The sequence below is a fragment of the Equus quagga genome, chromosome 18, assembly GCF_021613505.1.
Source record: "Equus quagga isolate Etosha38 chromosome 18, UCLA_HA_Equagga_1.0, whole genome shotgun sequence".
Taxonomy (NCBI): domain Eukaryota; kingdom Metazoa; phylum Chordata; class Mammalia; order Perissodactyla; family Equidae; genus Equus; species Equus quagga.
In genome coordinates, this window is record NC_060284.1 from 40,923,476 (window position 1) to 40,940,250 (window position 16,775).

General features: G+C 39.8%; 1 protein-coding gene across 1 annotated transcript in view; it reads left to right on the plus strand.

The window, feature by feature from the left end:
* Window positions 1-1,885: 1,885 nt before the first annotated feature.
* GNAI3 (G protein subunit alpha i3) overlaps window positions 1,886-16,775 on the plus strand; it is a 42,394-nt gene continuing 27,504 nt past the window's right edge. The window contains exon 1 of the mRNA XM_046645354.1: window positions 1,886-2,129. Coding sequence (XP_046501310.1) covers window positions 2,012-2,129 — 118 coding nt within the window. The 5' untranslated portion in view covers window positions 1,886-2,011. The remainder of the gene's footprint in view (window positions 2,130-16,775) is intronic.

Genomic DNA, 16,775 nt, shown 5'->3' on the forward strand with positions numbered 1-16,775 from the left:
TTTATTTTTCCCTGAGTGGATCATGAAGGAAATAAAAATTTCTGTTATGCTGAGAACTTTCCCAACAATTTCTGTCATTACCACCTTTCAGGAATTTTCTAGTTACCAGGATTGCTTGGTAAGGTTCAATACGTAATCCTTAGCTGTGAAAGCTGTTCCTGGACAAATTTTGACCTCTCTAATCCACTGAAGAATCAACAGGTTGAGACAACCGGCCTGTCACTTTTTCCGCACCCTAGTGGTGGTGGGGTAACTCTCAATCCTGGATGGAAACCTTCTGTTGTCAGGTCTCCCCAGGTAACATCTTAGAGTGGTATGGCAAACAAAGAGGTGAATTTGGAGTCAGGTCTACTTACTCACTGTGTGAACTTGGGAAAGATGCTTAATTTCTCTGAGCCTATTTCCTCATCTGTAAAAATGGGGATAACACTACCTACCTCACAGGGTTGTTGTGAGGATTAAAAGAGATGACACGTGGAAGCACCTAGCCATACCTGGCAAATAGGTACTCAATAAATATTGGTTTTTCTTCCCTCTCCTCTTGCCCTTTTTCCCCATAAGTATTGATTGTGGGAAAGCAGTCCCTTTTATTCTAACAGGTTTGGGAATGAGTAGACTTTTCAAACTTTGAAGAACTAGCATTGATAATTGATGGTGGATGAGGCTATTCAAGGTGCCCCTCAAGAAATCTAATTAACGAATCATCACCATATAGACCTTTCTGTTGGGACCTGACATTCTAAGGTTTACATTCTATTAGGGAAATAATTTTTAATCAGGGAAAGGTTTTGGAGGCTACAAGAGTTCCCCTCCCTAGAATGTATGCTGAGAGTTATTTGTGGGGCTATTTGGCAGTAAAGGTAATTTAGGGCCACCTTCACGGTAGTACCCAGGATTATAAGCGAAAAAGGTTATCAGTCTGGGGCTTTCATAGGAGATTTAATTTTCAGGTGATGCTAGACCCGAGAGGCAAATTTTACTAGAACTTCCCTTTTGGGGTACCACAACAGTAAATTTTAGCAGGAGATTCACAGGATGCACTGGTTTGTTTCGGGGTGTGGGACTGGGGTTGACTAATCTTGGTAGAATCCTAAACCCCCAACACAGGACAATCTGTAAGCGCCAAAAACGACTTATTTGGGAGAAAGGCAGCATGGAAACTTTATGGAGGACTACACGCTTCCCTTTCAAGTTAACAGGGTATTTGTTAGCGACTTCAAGTGGCCCTTTGCCAACATAGTAGCTGGGCAACTCTCAAGCCCAGAGAAATTCGTACGCAACGGACCGAGGACCAGGGTCCATTTCGAGAGGAGGAAGCGCTGGGCCAGAGTGGGCAGAAAAGGATCGCTGATGTCCTAGGCATGGTCGGTCTTATAGATATCAGATGTGAAGCGTGGCTGGGGCCCAGGCTTGGGAGTTCGTTCCCATCCCATAGATCTAGCTGAAATGACCCTGGCAGCGGAAGTGTCTTACACTTGGGCAGGGGCCCCGGGTCTCCAAGGTCAGAGATCAAAGGGGCTTTCTCGTCAGTGAGAAATTCCCATGCGGGCTGTGGGCTCTTATTTGGGAATTCCCCCCACTCACGCCCCAGCCAAACTAGGCTGTGTGACCTCGGGAGGGCGCCATGAACTGGAGAGAACAGTCCCCCGTTTTTCTACATTCATCCGAATAAGGCAGCCGAAAAGGTGAAAGAGAACTAAGATCGAGCGTCGCTCAGCGAGCTCGACAGGCCCTCGCTACGCACGGAACCACCGCGCCGCCTCACCGTGCCTGTCCCGGTACTTCCGCTTTCGGTCGCGCCTCCTCCACCCCACCTAGAGATGTTCTAGCAGTAACGGCCGAGGGGCGTTGCCGGAAGTGTCGTAAACACCGGATATCCGGTTCCATCGGGCGCTCCGAAAGCTGACGGAGAGGGCCGCCGCCCAGCAGCAGGCTCTGTCTCAGCCAGGCGAGCCGCAGTCTCAGTGGTGTGTGAGTGAGTCCGGGCCCGGTCCCCTCTCCCGCCGCCGCCATGGGCTGCACACTGAGCGCCGAAGACAAGGCGGCGGTGGAGCGGAGCAAGATGATCGACCGCAACTTGCGGGAGGACGGAGAGAAGGCGGCCAAAGAAGTGAAGCTGCTGCTCCTCGGTGAGGGGCTGGGGGCGGGGCTGGCGGGGTGATCGCGAGGGCCTGGGCGCTTGGGAGCCTTGAGAGGGGTCCGGCCGGGCCGGCGGAAAGGACCCCGAAGGGATCTGGAGGGCGTGACGGGCATGGGGCGGGGTGTTGAGTAGGTGGCTGAGGCCCGGGAGGGCGTGATGAGGAGGTGGGGTTTTGGGGTTGTGGGAATTAGGCTGGAGAGAGGGGGTGACTGTGCGTTGGAATTGTATTTACCGAAGAGAGTTTGGAAGTGTGGGGCAATAGGATATCGAGACTGTGTTAGGAATTTGGTAAAAGCTCATCAAGGAAGACCCGATATTAGGGAAGGTTTTGCAAGGGGTTAGAGTGCGTTGGTAGCAAGGAGGACGGGATAGGCTTGTGTTGGGCTCGTATAGTGGCTTGTGAGTTTGGAGCGTGGTGATACTTTATGACAGGGAGCCTTGAATGATTAATATAAATAGAGAGAGGGGCTGAGACAGAGTGGTCACATAAGGACCCTGTCATTTATTAGAGAGTGGGAATTTTGAACTGTTGGTAAGGTGGAGGAACCCTTGGTTATCCAGGAACACGAAGGTGTGTGATTGAGATAAATGACAAGTTCTTAGGTATAAAGGCAAAGAGCTTGGGTGCAGAGGCTGTCTATACTTTTCCAGCTTTTTCTGTAATTTTTGTTCTCTTAAAGTTTTGTAATTCCTCCCTTTGTTTTTATAAAAGAGGACATAGTATGAGTTGAGGAAATTTAAGAACTGGCTTGTTTGAGGTTTGTGGCAAAAGGCGTAGTGGACAATAGATTACACATTGGGAATTGCTGAATAGTTGCTAGGGATGATGTGCAGTGGAAATGGAGTTATCTTAGGTTAAATTATGAAATTGGACATATTTACTGTAAAAGCTGTGACAGGCTTTTGGTGAGCTGTTTTATCTTTTTTGGTCTCTTCAAACTAAAAATATTGGTTTCAGGAATTAACTGACCTTTTTTTTTTTTTAACCTGACCTTTGTTTTAAGTAACTTTTATGTACAGTCAGTTGCATTTTACTCAGCATGATTAGTTTTAAAATTTATGCCAGACTGGCTTCGAGAGGCTTTCTAGTACCCAGGCATCAGCTTACCAATAAGTCAAGCTACATTTCTTCACTATTAGTATTTTCTGGGGATCTGTTTGAGAATAATAAGTGGGAGTAATGGTTTCTGCAAGCAGTAGAACTTTACTTTTTAAAACAATCGATTTTTGAGAAAAAGAAATCGCTTTAGGAGAATTGCCCAATTTTCATGTTGTAAAGTTCCAGAGGACGGAATGCACCAACATAACCCAAGGCTTGTTTTGTACTCCAGGATGTGCTGGGTGCCCATGCTAGTTTCTTCATGATAACATGTTTGGTGGTTTGTAGAATGCAGAAGCCCTGGTAATAATAGCTTTTTGGATTAGGGGGAAGGTTATGTATTGGAGCTTGAGCTCCAGTTTGAATACTCGATCTTTCAGAATGCATGAATTTAAATTGTAGTTCTAGACTGCCACTCTCTATGTAACAGGTATCATTTGTGGATGAGGATGGTCCCTGGCACACAGTAGATGCCCCTTAAATATTTACTGTCAATCAGCGTGAGCCACGTAATGTTGGACATTGCTCTTTGGGGCCTTTCAGATGTTTGATGTAAACCATAATATGTACTCAAGGTGTTAGCATTGTATTGAGATTGGTTATGAAATTAAAGGTGTATTTTCATCCTTTCTGGGTGTTTTGGTTTACATTACCGTCAGAGATCCCCTCAGCACGTTAGCCTCTTGTAATACAGTTGTAAACTCTGAGGCTTTCTTCCAAACGGCGGGATTTGGCAGGCAGAATTTAGGCAAGCAGAGCTTGTCCAGATGTCTAGAAAAATCTGTGTTCAGGACTTTTTGAGTAGTGCATTTAGTTAAAAACAAAATTAAACACATGATGACTTGGGCAACTTCAAAAGCAATAAGTAAAAATCAAAGTACTAAAGACTTTGTTTTTAATTTTTATCAATTTCATTGTTTTAAGTAAGATTTTTTAATATTCTTGAGCAAGTTAAATCAGCTTCAAATAGGTTGTGGAGACAGAAGCTCTTGCTTGAACTATATCATAATGCATATATGAACTTATAGTTATCTTCCTTGCTATTTCTATAAGCAAAATACACCCATCACACTATGCAGATAATTTTCTTTTTGCTGTAGAATACCTCCTTTGACGTACATGCAAGTCATTTTTACTAATGTGAAACTATTGAGCTTAGTCCAAGTTGGGATCTATTTACTTACCTTTGTCTCTCCTGGCATGTGCTAGGTATTCCTTAAGTCTCACTGTGTTTTCTTCCTTGCAGGGATGTGGTTTAGCATAGTGATTAACAACATGGGCTCTGAAGTCAGACTGTTTCAAATTCTAATTCCCATTTATCAGCTGTAGCCTTAGGAAAGTAATTTACTCAATTTCTCTCTGCCTCGGTTTCCTCATCTTTAAAATGGAGAAAATAGAGGTACTTCATAGGATTGCTGTGAGGATTACATATGATAATAATGTAAAGTAGAACACAGTCTAGCAAATAGTATTAGCTCAATGAATATTAGCTGTTGTTATTATTAAATTAAAATGAATGTTACAGATTCTGGGTACTATAGAAATTCAAATTAAGAACCTAGTGTGGGCTTAATTAGTTAAGGGAGACTTCAGTGTTGTAATTCTTTGATTACCTTTGGTTTGAATTTCCTTTAGTTGTGTTATTGGGAAGATCTTGAGATACAAATTAGTGTTTAATCATAATATGCTATAGAAAGACAAAATTATATTATGCAAAGCTTCCCAGCCAGACTGCAGTGCATAGGATGGCAAGTGTGCTGTTTGTACACTTTTTATAGTTTTGATTTTTTTTTTTTTTTGCAGGGGAAGCTAACATCTGTTGCCAATCTTCCTCTTTTTTTCTCCCCTCACCCCTGCCCCAGTATATAGTTGTAAGTTCTTCTGGTTCTTCTATGTGAGCTCCTGCTACAGCATGGCTATTGACAGATGAGTGGTGTGGTTCTGCACCTGACAACCGAACCTGGGCCACCAAAGCAGGCTCACTAAACTTTTAACTGCTAGGCCATCAAGGCTGGCTCTGTAGTTTTGAAATTTTAAATTGCTTTTCTAACTTCAAAATTTTACAGTAGTTGAAGTGATATATGAACATTTTTGGTGTGAATCCCTCTGTAAACTTTCTGAATCTGGCAGTTGAAAATATTTCATCTGGAAGATTTATGCCAATTAGTATTTAATATCATTTGTAATACTTTTTATTTTTCATGTCATAATTTTATAATATAAAGAAAATATATGTTATTTTCATCAAGCCCTGCAGCTTACCTCAATAACCCTTACGAATACTATGTTTTTCAGACTGTGCCATGATGTGACAAAAGTTAGGAAGCACTGATACAGTCGCAAGAGCACTGCTTTTGGAGTCACGTAAAACTGAATTCAGTTCCCAACTCCGTTTACTAGCTGAGACCCAGAGCATGCACTTTAACCATATGAATCTTAATTTTCACATATATGAAGAGGGGATGATGATGCCTATTTCATAATATGAAATGAGATAATGTAGGTAAAATGTTTAGCAAATAAGTATTCAGTACATGGTGATTCTGTTATTAGGATGATGTTTGTGAAGCTTATCATTTTAGCTACTTTTTCAAGGGTGTTTCAGAGAGATAGTTTGATTATTTTTCAAATATTAATATACCCTTTTCAAAGATCTTTGAGGAATTTTAATAGCTATTACTCTTTTGTGGTAAAAGGAATTAAATATTATCACTTAGTTTTGTCACTTATTGAATGGTCTACTGTGCTATCTAGATTTCCGTTTCTTAATAGTTCTTAGATCTTGAGAAAATATTATTATACAAAATGAGAATAATGCTTTGTTCTTTAGGATTTTGCTGGTGGTGATATGGCAAAAAATTAAATTGCCTGAAGAGAATTGGAATCATCTAATTCACTTAAACCCTATATTATACAATGATTCACATTTACATATCTGCATATTACTGGCTGAATATGCTTACTATTGAAAATAAAACTGTCTTTTGATAAATATACTATTACATTATATCCTCATAGGATGCTATTCTTTATAATGTTTGCCATTTATTTGGCATAAGACTCACAGACAGTTTGTTAAATTTCTTGTGAGGATGTGTCTTGTGTCTGGGCAAAAAAAAAAAAACAGGCATAGAAAATAGAAATTCACATTGCAAAAACAGGTTTGTTTTTTATAAGCACTTATTCTGTGTCTTACTTCAATGTATTCATCACTTCTGCAGTCTGAAAATGTGTTCCTTTTCAGGAATTATGATATTGTAATCTCCCCTGAGTATGCTAATTCTATAGTAAGTACAATGATGACCATGGAATAGGGTACTTAGTACTTACTAGATTTGATAGGTCGTGCAGCCTTTAAATGAGGGCTGCAACTGTTTTTCTTTAAAGATAATTTTTAGCCTGTTAAACTTATTTGCACCATTACAAAAAACTCTTCTAGTTTTGGGGCAGTTGTCTCTGAGGAAAGTGTTTCCTCTGTTAGAGAAGTTTGGTGAAGCCTGAAGCACTGTGCTCTTTTCTCTCCTCCCTCATGGTGCTGAGCTCCTTCATCCTCTCATTTCTTGGAAAGGAAAAGTGTGGATGGGTCTCTGTAGATATTTTCTCTTTTTTTTCCCAACCTTCTCTTTCTTCCACAGTTTCTTCCACAGCATGCTTTTTTTTAGACCTGGGGTGTGTACAGCTTCAGAAGATCCATGAACTTTATAAAATTGTTAGCGAAATTTGTGGTTATATGAATTTTTTGGGGGAAAGGAATCATATTTTTCATCAGATTCTTCTTCCACACTATTATTTGACCTCCATTCGTTAAAGTCCCTCATCTTTGACCAGGAAAATCAGTAGGCAAAATTGGAACATTCAAAATGCAAAAGAAGAAACCTAGACGTTGTGAAGAGTCTTTTATTTCCTCTTTTAGAGGGCAGTTCTTTACTTGGAATTTTTGAGAAATCTGTTTTCTTGCTCCTCTTTCTCCCGTTCCTCCAGTGAATTAATGAACTACTCACTGCTACTTACCTCAAGTCAATATATCCAAAAGAGGTTTCCGTCCCCTCTTCACTTCTCTCCCCAGGCCCACCTGTTGTGAACTTTCCTTTTCCAGCATCATCATTCTCAAAATCATCTAGGCTGAAAACTGTCCTCATTTTTACTTCTCTCTTGCTCTCATTCTTATAAGCAGTCAGTTGCCAAGTCCCGTGACTCGCTTGTTACTAGACTTTTGGATTTGCTGGACCTGTAAAATTAGTTTTTGTTGTTGTTGTTGACTGACTTAGGATTCCAACATTTTATTTTTCGTAGTAAATACATTTAAAAAATAGCGCAGATTGCCATTTATTATGATTACTATTTAGTTCCCTTTCCTCCATGAAACCTTTTTGATATTCTGAATTGGATATGATCTGTCCCTCTCTTTGAAGCCTCATAGTACTTTTTATGCCTCCTAGAGTCTGCCATATGTTATGGTTATTTGTATGCCTAGCTGCTCCTAACAGTGTGGCTCTTTGTATGCTTAGCTACTCTTAACTGTATGGCCCTGGAGGGTGGAGAAAGCTAGACATTTCTCATCTTTCTATCTGTGGCAGGACTTAATATAATGCTAAGGTGTTGGCCTGTAAGGAATAGAAACTCACTCATACCTGTTCCAGTCAAGGAGGGGTTTATTGAAAGGACATGGTAGGCAACTTCATAGGTGTCAGACATCCAAGGAGAGATAAGAAATGAAATTGAACCAGGTCGCCCGTGCGTGGATTGTGCTGGGTGCCCCCTCTCCTCATTTCTCCTAGAGCAGAATGGTCACTTGCTCTGCTTTGTTGGGAAGTCACTTCTTCAGATCAGCTTTCTCTGCTCACTTGTGACTTCTATGACCTGTCCCCCCTCCCCTCCAGTCTTCAGCTTTGGCTTACTCTGACACCTTCTCCGGCGCACACTGCCTGACCTAGTAGTTCAGGTACTTCATGTCATATGACTCAGATTCCCAGGATCCCCATTCCAGGTTCCTGGGAAAGAATATCAGATTGGCCTGGCCTTGTCAGACGCCCACCTCAGTTTGGTCAGCTGTGGTGGGAATATGGCAGGGTTGATTGGGTATCCTGAGTTTCATAAGGCTGACTCTTTGAAGGACTGGGTGGCTCAGATTCTCTATTAAAAACACATGGCTACAGAGTTAATGATTAATAGATGATAATGCCTACCACCTACTAGACACTTATTAAATGTAAGTTGAACTTAATAAATAAGATAGAAATTTTGAGGAACTAAACATGTTACTGCTTTAGATTTCCATTAATTCACAAGAACATGCTTGCTAATTCTTAATGTTAAGTCATCATTTTTATGGTTGGGAGATGTAATTAAATTCAACTTGAGGTATGGTGCAGGATTTTAAACTCCCATTATCAGCACATCCAGCTCACAATGGTTAATGTCACCTGAATTTAATTACCTTTGATTTTAATTCAGGAATTAATTTTTTTTTTTTTTTTTTTTTTTTTTGGAGGAAGATTAGCCCTCAGCTAACTACTGCCAGTCCTCCTCTTTTTGCTGAGGAAGCCTGGCTCTGAGCTAACATCCGTGCCCATCTTCCTCTAGTTTATACGTGGGACGCCTACCACAGCATGGCTGCCAAGCAGTGCCATGTCCGCACCCGGGATCCGAACCAGCGAACCCCGGGCCGCCGAGAAGCGGAACGTGCGAACTTAACCGCTGCGCCACCGGGCCGGCCCCAGGAATTAATTTTTTTAATGCGTATAATCCGTTCAGGGTCTGCTTCATCATGTCTGCTTTTTCCTGGCTAATTTTCCCCCCACTATTTTTATGAGCACCAGAAAACTGTCCAAAGCTTAGGGAAGGGGTAAAACAGACTATTTTGCTCTTTGTTATTAACCTTTCTTAGAGGTTTTTGTTAGGGAGCAGGCAAAAAACATTAGGCAAAGCTGATTGCTGATAGATTTTAGCTATCCATGCTCTGTCTTCTCTTCTCTTCTCTTATGTTTAATTTTGTTGGGGAGGAGTGGGGAGGAAGCGATGCTTTAAGTACTCAGGAGCTAGAATATTAGCAGTAAAGACCACAGAATAAAAATATGAGTCTCACAAGAAGTGTTTAGAACAGTGACATAAACTTGTTCAGATTACTGAAGTTTTTTTAATTTAATTTTTTTTTGCTGGGAAAGATTTGCACTGAGCTAACATCTGTTGCCAATGTTCCTCTCTCTCTTTTTCTCCCCTTCCCCCAAACCCCAGTACATAGTTGTATATTCTAGTTTTTAAGTCCTTATAGTTCTTCTATATGAGTCGCTCCCATGGCATGGCTACCAAGAGACCAGTGGTGTGGTTCTGCACCCGGGAACTGAACCCAGGCCTCAGAAGCAGAGGGCACCAAACTTTAAACACTAGGCCATCAGGGCTGGCTCTGAAGTTTGTTTTAAAATTTGTTTTCTAATCAGCAGAATACAGTAGATTAGCCCTAATAAAATACATCTCTTTGAACTGGTAACTCAAGTTAGAAATAGGAGATGCCGTATAATAATATAGGGCAAAGATGGTTAAGTAGTTAAAGTTCCTCGTGCTCTGCTTCAGCAGCCTGGATTCGTGGGTTCGGATCCTGGGCGTGGACCTACTCCATTCACCACCCACACTGTGGCGGTGTCCCACATACAAAAAAAATAGAAGATTGGCACAGACATAAGCTCAGGGCTAATATTCCTCAAGCAAAAAGAGGAAGATTGGCAATGGATATTAGCTTAGAGTGAATCTTCCTCAGCAAAAATAAAATAAAGTAAAATAAAATAAAAATAACATAGGGCAAAGAGACTGAAAATTGGAAGATTAGTTCCAATCTCTGAGCTTTATTTTCCTTTTTCTGTACAATGAGGTCCGATCTCAGGGTCCTTTGTCTGTGAAGTTAATATTATCAACCAGATGGAATATTTTAGCAAGTTACAAAGAGGGCTATTTTTGTGTTGTTATTTCTCTTATTCTTGAATTTGATTGAAATTAGTTTGACATTTAAAGCTCTTTAGTAAGATAGTTAAAAACTGAAGATAAAAACTTGAAAGACATAAATTCATAAACTACCCATGATGTAAATTTTTAAGAGAATATAAAGAAAAGAAATTGTTCTAGTATTTGATTTCCCCTCCAGTTGGAACTGTCTTCATCTTGGAATAATTCCTTTTCGGTGTTCAGAAGTTAGAGCTATCTTTAAGCCTTTATCTGTCCGGGCTATCCTGTTACCTGCTTAGCAATCGTCTGTATCATTTCTGTAATTCAAGCTGCTTGAACTGAATAACATTGTGTTAGGATCACTGTTTAATTGTTCTACTTTTGATACAGTGCTCTGTGTAAGTGAAATATCTTATTTTCTGTGTCTTGTTATTAAGCTGTAACAGAAATAAATATATCTGATATGAACCAGGCAAAGAAGACCGTTACCAAAAAGACCAGATTTATTTGACTTGTACTTGAATAATGGCCTAGTGACCTTAGAAAGAAGTTTCAGGAGAATATAGTCTTTGGACATGAATTTCCTTTGATTTCCAAATTAGATTTGGAAGATACTTGAAAGTTTAAGAAAGATTGTTAAGGATTAGCTGAGATATTATTGTACTCGTTGTTCCATTCCCATTTTGCTGCTGTGGGCGTCTTTTTGTCACCGAGTCTAATTCTCAAATGGGTAAATGTTTTTAATGTGCATACAAAAGTCTCTTAGTTTTTTGAGTGGTGTTAGTATCTTACATCTCAAAAAATTCTTGTTGCTTAACTTAAAAGTAGATAATATCTAAATTTTTTCTAGCTGCTCATGTGAATTTTCTAGCTATAATGTCAGGCGTGTTTCCCCATGATCAAAACGTATGCTCTATTTGTATATTTAACCTGTGCTTGTATCTCCTGGTTTTATTCATGTGGCCTGCTTTTAATACTTATTACACTGGTGCTGTAGGGATCATTTGAATCAGACTTCTTTAAAATTACCAGGGTAGCTTGATTCTTGTCATCTTGTAATTAATCTTCCTAATGGTTGAATTTTAAAATTGCAATACTATTCCATTGAATTCTAAGAACTTATTATGGAAATGTTACACTGTATTTGGATTTCTGTTTCAGTTATGTATTGATATCCCTAGTTTTTATAGTTTTTTATTAAATGGATAGTATCGTATGGAAATGGATTTTGCCCAGGACCTTGGAAATTGCATTTTAAAAATTACTGTAAATTACGGAAGTATTGTTGTAGAGTGACATCCTTTGATAGAACATTTTCCCCTCTATTTCCTGAAGTTAGAACGCGGGCATCATTAACTTCAAAACAGGGCTCTATTTGATGTAATGGTATAATTACTACCATGATTTACATAGATAGGGTAGTTCTGATGTATGTGATATGATAGTGCAGTCTTAAACTTTCTATGGAAGTTATTTCAATGTTGAGTTACGTGTTTCTGAAAATAAAGATTGAACTGCTTCAGTTTAATGATGTAAGTCTTTTTCACCATTTTGCAGCGTTAATAAATCCTCACATGTTTTGGTTCATTTCAGACTGTTAAAAAATAACTTCCTTCTTCTACTTCCAAGAAGAGAGGTATATTTCTTATTTTATTTTTGATACTATGGTTGTAATTAAAATCCACATTCATGTCCTCGTCAATATTTGTACTTTTTTCAACTTTTTCTAGATTACTTAGAAGTTTTTTTTAATAAACTTGTTATTTTGGAACAATTTTAGATTTATAAGAAAGTTGCAAAGATAGTGCATAGAGTTCATTTCCTTTTTCTCCCCAAAGCCCCCCGGTAGATAGTTGTATATTTTTAGTTGTGGGTCCTTCCAGCTGTGGCATGTAGGACACCGCCCCATCACGGCCCTATGAGTGGCACCACGTCTGCGCCCAGGATCTGAACTGGTAAAACCCTGGGCCGCCGAAGCTGGAGTGCGTGAACTTAACCACTCAGCCATGGGGCTGGCCCCTGCACAGAGCTCCTGTATCCTCTTCACCTGGTTTCCCTTAGTGTTGATATCTTATGTAGCTATGGTACATTTGTCAACACTAAGAGATTAATATTGGTGTGTTAATGTTAACTAAACTTCACACTTTATTTGGATTTCAGCAGCTTTTCCATTGATGTTCTTTTTCTCCTCCAGGATCCAATCCAGGACACTGCATCGCATTTAGTCAAAGCTACCTTTTATTGAGCTTTTTGGTTTTTAGTGTTGCACTGTCTAGGAGGAGGCTCGTTTATTAACTTCTTGATGATTAGGTATCTCTGATTGTCTTATATGTGCACAGGTACTTTCCAAGCCTAGAGATATAGTTGAGAAATAGACAAAACTCTTAAGCAGTTCAAGATGTGGATACATACAAGTAAACAATGGTAATATATGTGGAATGTGGTAACAGAAGAAGTAGCCAACTTTGGAAGGAGGAGGAGAAAGAGCCATATCAGGGAAGTCCTCCCAGAGGAGGTGACATTTGACATGGACCTTGAAGGATAAATAGGAACTCTTAAGGCGGAGACTGGAGAGAAGCGCATCCAGAGGGAATAGTCTGTACAAAGGCTCCGAAACGTAAGTGAGCAAATAATTAGGTTTGCTTGGAATGAGGGGTTTGTATAGGAGGAGCGTAGGAGATAAGGCTGGAAGGCATGCAGGGCATTTGGAGAGTGTTGATTTGAAGTTTTAGTAGTTATATTTTAAGCCATATTTTATTTTATATATGTAAATAGATAAATATAGATGTAGGTATAATTTGAGGGAAATCATCTAGAGACTTTGCGTTCTTCTCCTCTATCACCTACCTTTTTGGCCATTCCACTACTACTAATTCATGCTGTAACGAAAAGTTAGTAGAACTATATACATATATGAAACCCAAACTTTTTGAGGTTCTGTCTTAGCAGCACTGGGGAACGTTTATATGGTACCGGAAGTTGAAATTGTAGGCATTTTTATGGTCTGGGAACTCAATTTACAATATTTTGCTATTTTGCTGAATTTTTAAAGAGTGGTATTAATTTGCATTCGACTAAATAGGCAGGTAGAAAAGTACTGTATGCTTCCATCAGTGTTTGAGAGACAAGTAGGAATATGATTCTCATATTTTTAAATTTAGAATTTGGGGATATATGGGTTTTGGTGAATGGATTTAACGTTACAGGTAACTTTGGAGGACATCTCCATTGCATATGTATGGGTTAAAATGAATATTTTATGTTTCTATCTCACAAGAAAATTTTGAGGCAGAGCTAGTAGGAAATGTACCTTTGCAAAAATAGTTTTCAGTCATGTCGTATGTACCTACTATGTGATTTAACGTTAGCACCAAAGTGACTTTTTGTTGCCCTGCTTTCAAAGAAGTAAAAGGAAACTTACTCACCAGAGGCCAAAATTAGAATATTTGAGGTGGCCAGAGGGTAATCCCCCTTCTTGCTCACAAATGACTGCGGTCTAAAGCATTCTTTTTATATTCCACAAAAATGAGGAAGAAACCCCACTTTTCCTTCTTAATTGGCCAGTTGCCCTAAGAGAATATATAATCTTTAGCAACACTCAAGTAACCTTATTCTTATTCTCAAGCAATAACATTTTGAGGAGAGCTACTTGGCTAAGTGAGGTGCTGCTTTTTTTTTTTACCTAAATGAAACCAGCATCTTCCTTAGGTGATTTATGAGTGTTAAAATGGCTATTAGCTTTCTGCTTTATCATTTATAAGTCTTGTAAAATGAGAAGATCATGTCCATGTAATTGATGAAAGATGTGAAACTGAACAAACCGTACACTACTGTGTAAGCAGGACATATTTTGGTTGTTAGTGTTTTTTTATATATCTCCCCCTCCCTCATTGCATATTTACCATCTAGAAATGTTTAATGAAAAAGTAGTTGATATTGGAGAGGGACACATAGGTAGCTTCAAAGATAGCTGATAATATTTAATTTTTTATGGTGGGTGATATATACACAGATGTTTATTGCACATATGTCGTGTCTTTTATGTATTCAACATTTAATAAAAACAACTTAAAACTTTTTAAAGGCCAAAAAAAGGGTAATTGACTCTAGTTAACTTAAAGCCAGTTCCATTCAGGATGTTTTTTTTTTCCTTTTGGCCACAAGGAATAGAAAACTCATTCAAAGTAGCTCAGAGAGTTGTGTGGGGGGATGATTGTTAGAATATAGAGAGGTTTTTAAAGAGTTTTAGTTTTTCTCCCCAAAGCCCCCTGGTATATACTTGTGTATTTTTAGTTGTGGGTCCTCAGCATGGCCAGACGAGTGGTGCCATGTCCGCGCCCAAGATCCAAACCAGCGAAACCCTGGGCCACCGAAGCGGAGTGTGCCAACTTAACCACTTGGCCACGGGGCCAGCCCCAGAATATAGAGAGGTTTAATAGAAATACTGGAAGAGCTGAAGAATCAGGCTGCAGGAACTGAGGCAGCTCTGGCGTTGGCCAGACTGTTGTCTCTGCCTGTCTTCTGCTTCTGTCTCTTTCTCTTTTTTTTGTCTTCACTGTTTCTGCCTTTCTTTGTTTTCTTCTCTTTGCTTGTTCTCCTTTGTCTCTTCCTCTGTTCTTTGTCTCCTGGGTCCCATCGTTCTCTTTCCACACTTTCTGTTTTCTTTTGTGTGTGCTCTTTCTCCTCTCTCATGGCATCTTTAACTCTCTGCGCATTTGTCTATTCTCTTTTCTCTCCAGACTGACTTCCTGTGAATCCTTTCCTTTATGATATTGGTGTGCATGAAACCCTATAATTGTAGACTAGGTTTTCACATGTTGTGACCTTGTAGTTAGGAGGACTTTTTCTGTATCTCCTAGTGCAGATTCTTCAGGTGATCTGATCTGTCTGCTCATCTTTTGGAGCTGGGTTGCACGGGGTGTAGGCCTTCCGTCAGCCTGTGACTGGGTGACTCCAGTATCAGGTATTTACTCCTGATCCAATCACAGAGAGGGGCATGGCCCAGATCATGTAGGCCATTGCCCACTAAGGAAGTGAAGTGTAGAAATTTCTTCAGAAGGGGTGGTGGGCAGGCAGATGTTCTGAAATTTGGTCTAATATGTCAATTAAACTTTATCAGAAATTTCTTATACTGTCTGTGCTTTAAGCCTTTTTGATTGGTATATGATTGCTTCTTAGGAAAATCTTTTTCAGAGAGGAGACTCATGATCTCTGTCCCAGTTGCAACTCACTGCCATCTTTTGCCCTTAAGATATTCATTCATTCATTCACTGGAGAGATATTTAATGAGTACTCACTATGTTTCATGTACTCTTTTAGGTGTTGGGATAGAGGGTGGGCAGGACAGATTCATAGCAGTTTACTTCACTGAAGTGAGTGGTGGGTACAAGGGAGCTGGGACAGGGTTGAGAGTAAGGTTTAGAGGGAAATAGGGAGAATAGGAGGCTTGTAAGTGAGTCCAAGTTCATTGTTAGGCATAGCCAGGAATGAGTGTGAGGCTGAGTAAAGATAGCAGAGGAGTAGAAATCTTCTGTTTCTGTTAACTGCCCACATTGAAAATTCCATCCATTGCAACTGGCATTTGCAAAACGTGATTAGGCAGCTACTGAATCTCATAGAAGCTCAAGCCATTCTTCCCACAGTTATTATGTGCCTACTCCATCCTAGATTGGGGGATGGGGAGGCGGTGTACAGACCCAAAAAGAAGGCACTATTTTGTGCTTTCGAGGATTGTGCCTTTGAGTTTAGGACTACTGAAGTCCTGACATATATAGCCAGAAGTGCAATTACTAGATCATATTGTAGGTCTATTTTTAACTTTTGAAGAACCTCCATTTGGCTGCCAATTTACATTCCCACCAACAGTGCACAAGGGGTCCCTTTTCTTTACAGGCTCACCAACACTTGTTGTCTCTTGTCTTATTTGGGCACAAACCCAAATAATTACAATAATTTGACCAAGTATTAGTGTTATGGTGTTTGACACTGACCTGTAGGGTCAGGTTGAGCCTAGTCCCTTGAGGGAAAAGGGTGTGCTTGAGGGAGAAGTGCACAGGTGTGGAAGGGTTTTCAGGTTGTACCAAAAGAGTTTCGTTACCTTTTAATCAAAATCAAGAAAACCAATTAGCAACTTACGAAAAGAGAAGAGATTAGGAGCTGGAAAGAGTCAAGTAATTTTTAGAGTAGCTAGAGCTGGCTAGAGATAAAATGAGATGAGGTGGCTGGGAAGGACAGTTTGGGACTTAATTTTGGAAATTAACTTCTGAGACTGATGCTGAAAGGGAATAATCTGTGCGAGCCATCAGTGTGGGAGTAATAACTCTGTTCAAAGGGAATGGAAAAAGCTTTAGCAAAGAGTTGAAGTTGGAGCTGAATAGGGTTTTCAAGGATTTTCATATGCACAGGCTTGACATGTTTAGAGGGACAGTGGGCTGGGTGAAGAAATTATTCTGATATTTTAGGCTATGGGAACTTGCTATTTCACAAGAAAAATAGATCTTACTTCTCCCATGAGACCATAAATTCCTGTATTTGAAGTCTCACTGTCCAGCAGTTCCAGGCACATATGAGACATGTCTGTTAAAGAATGAATAACAATTT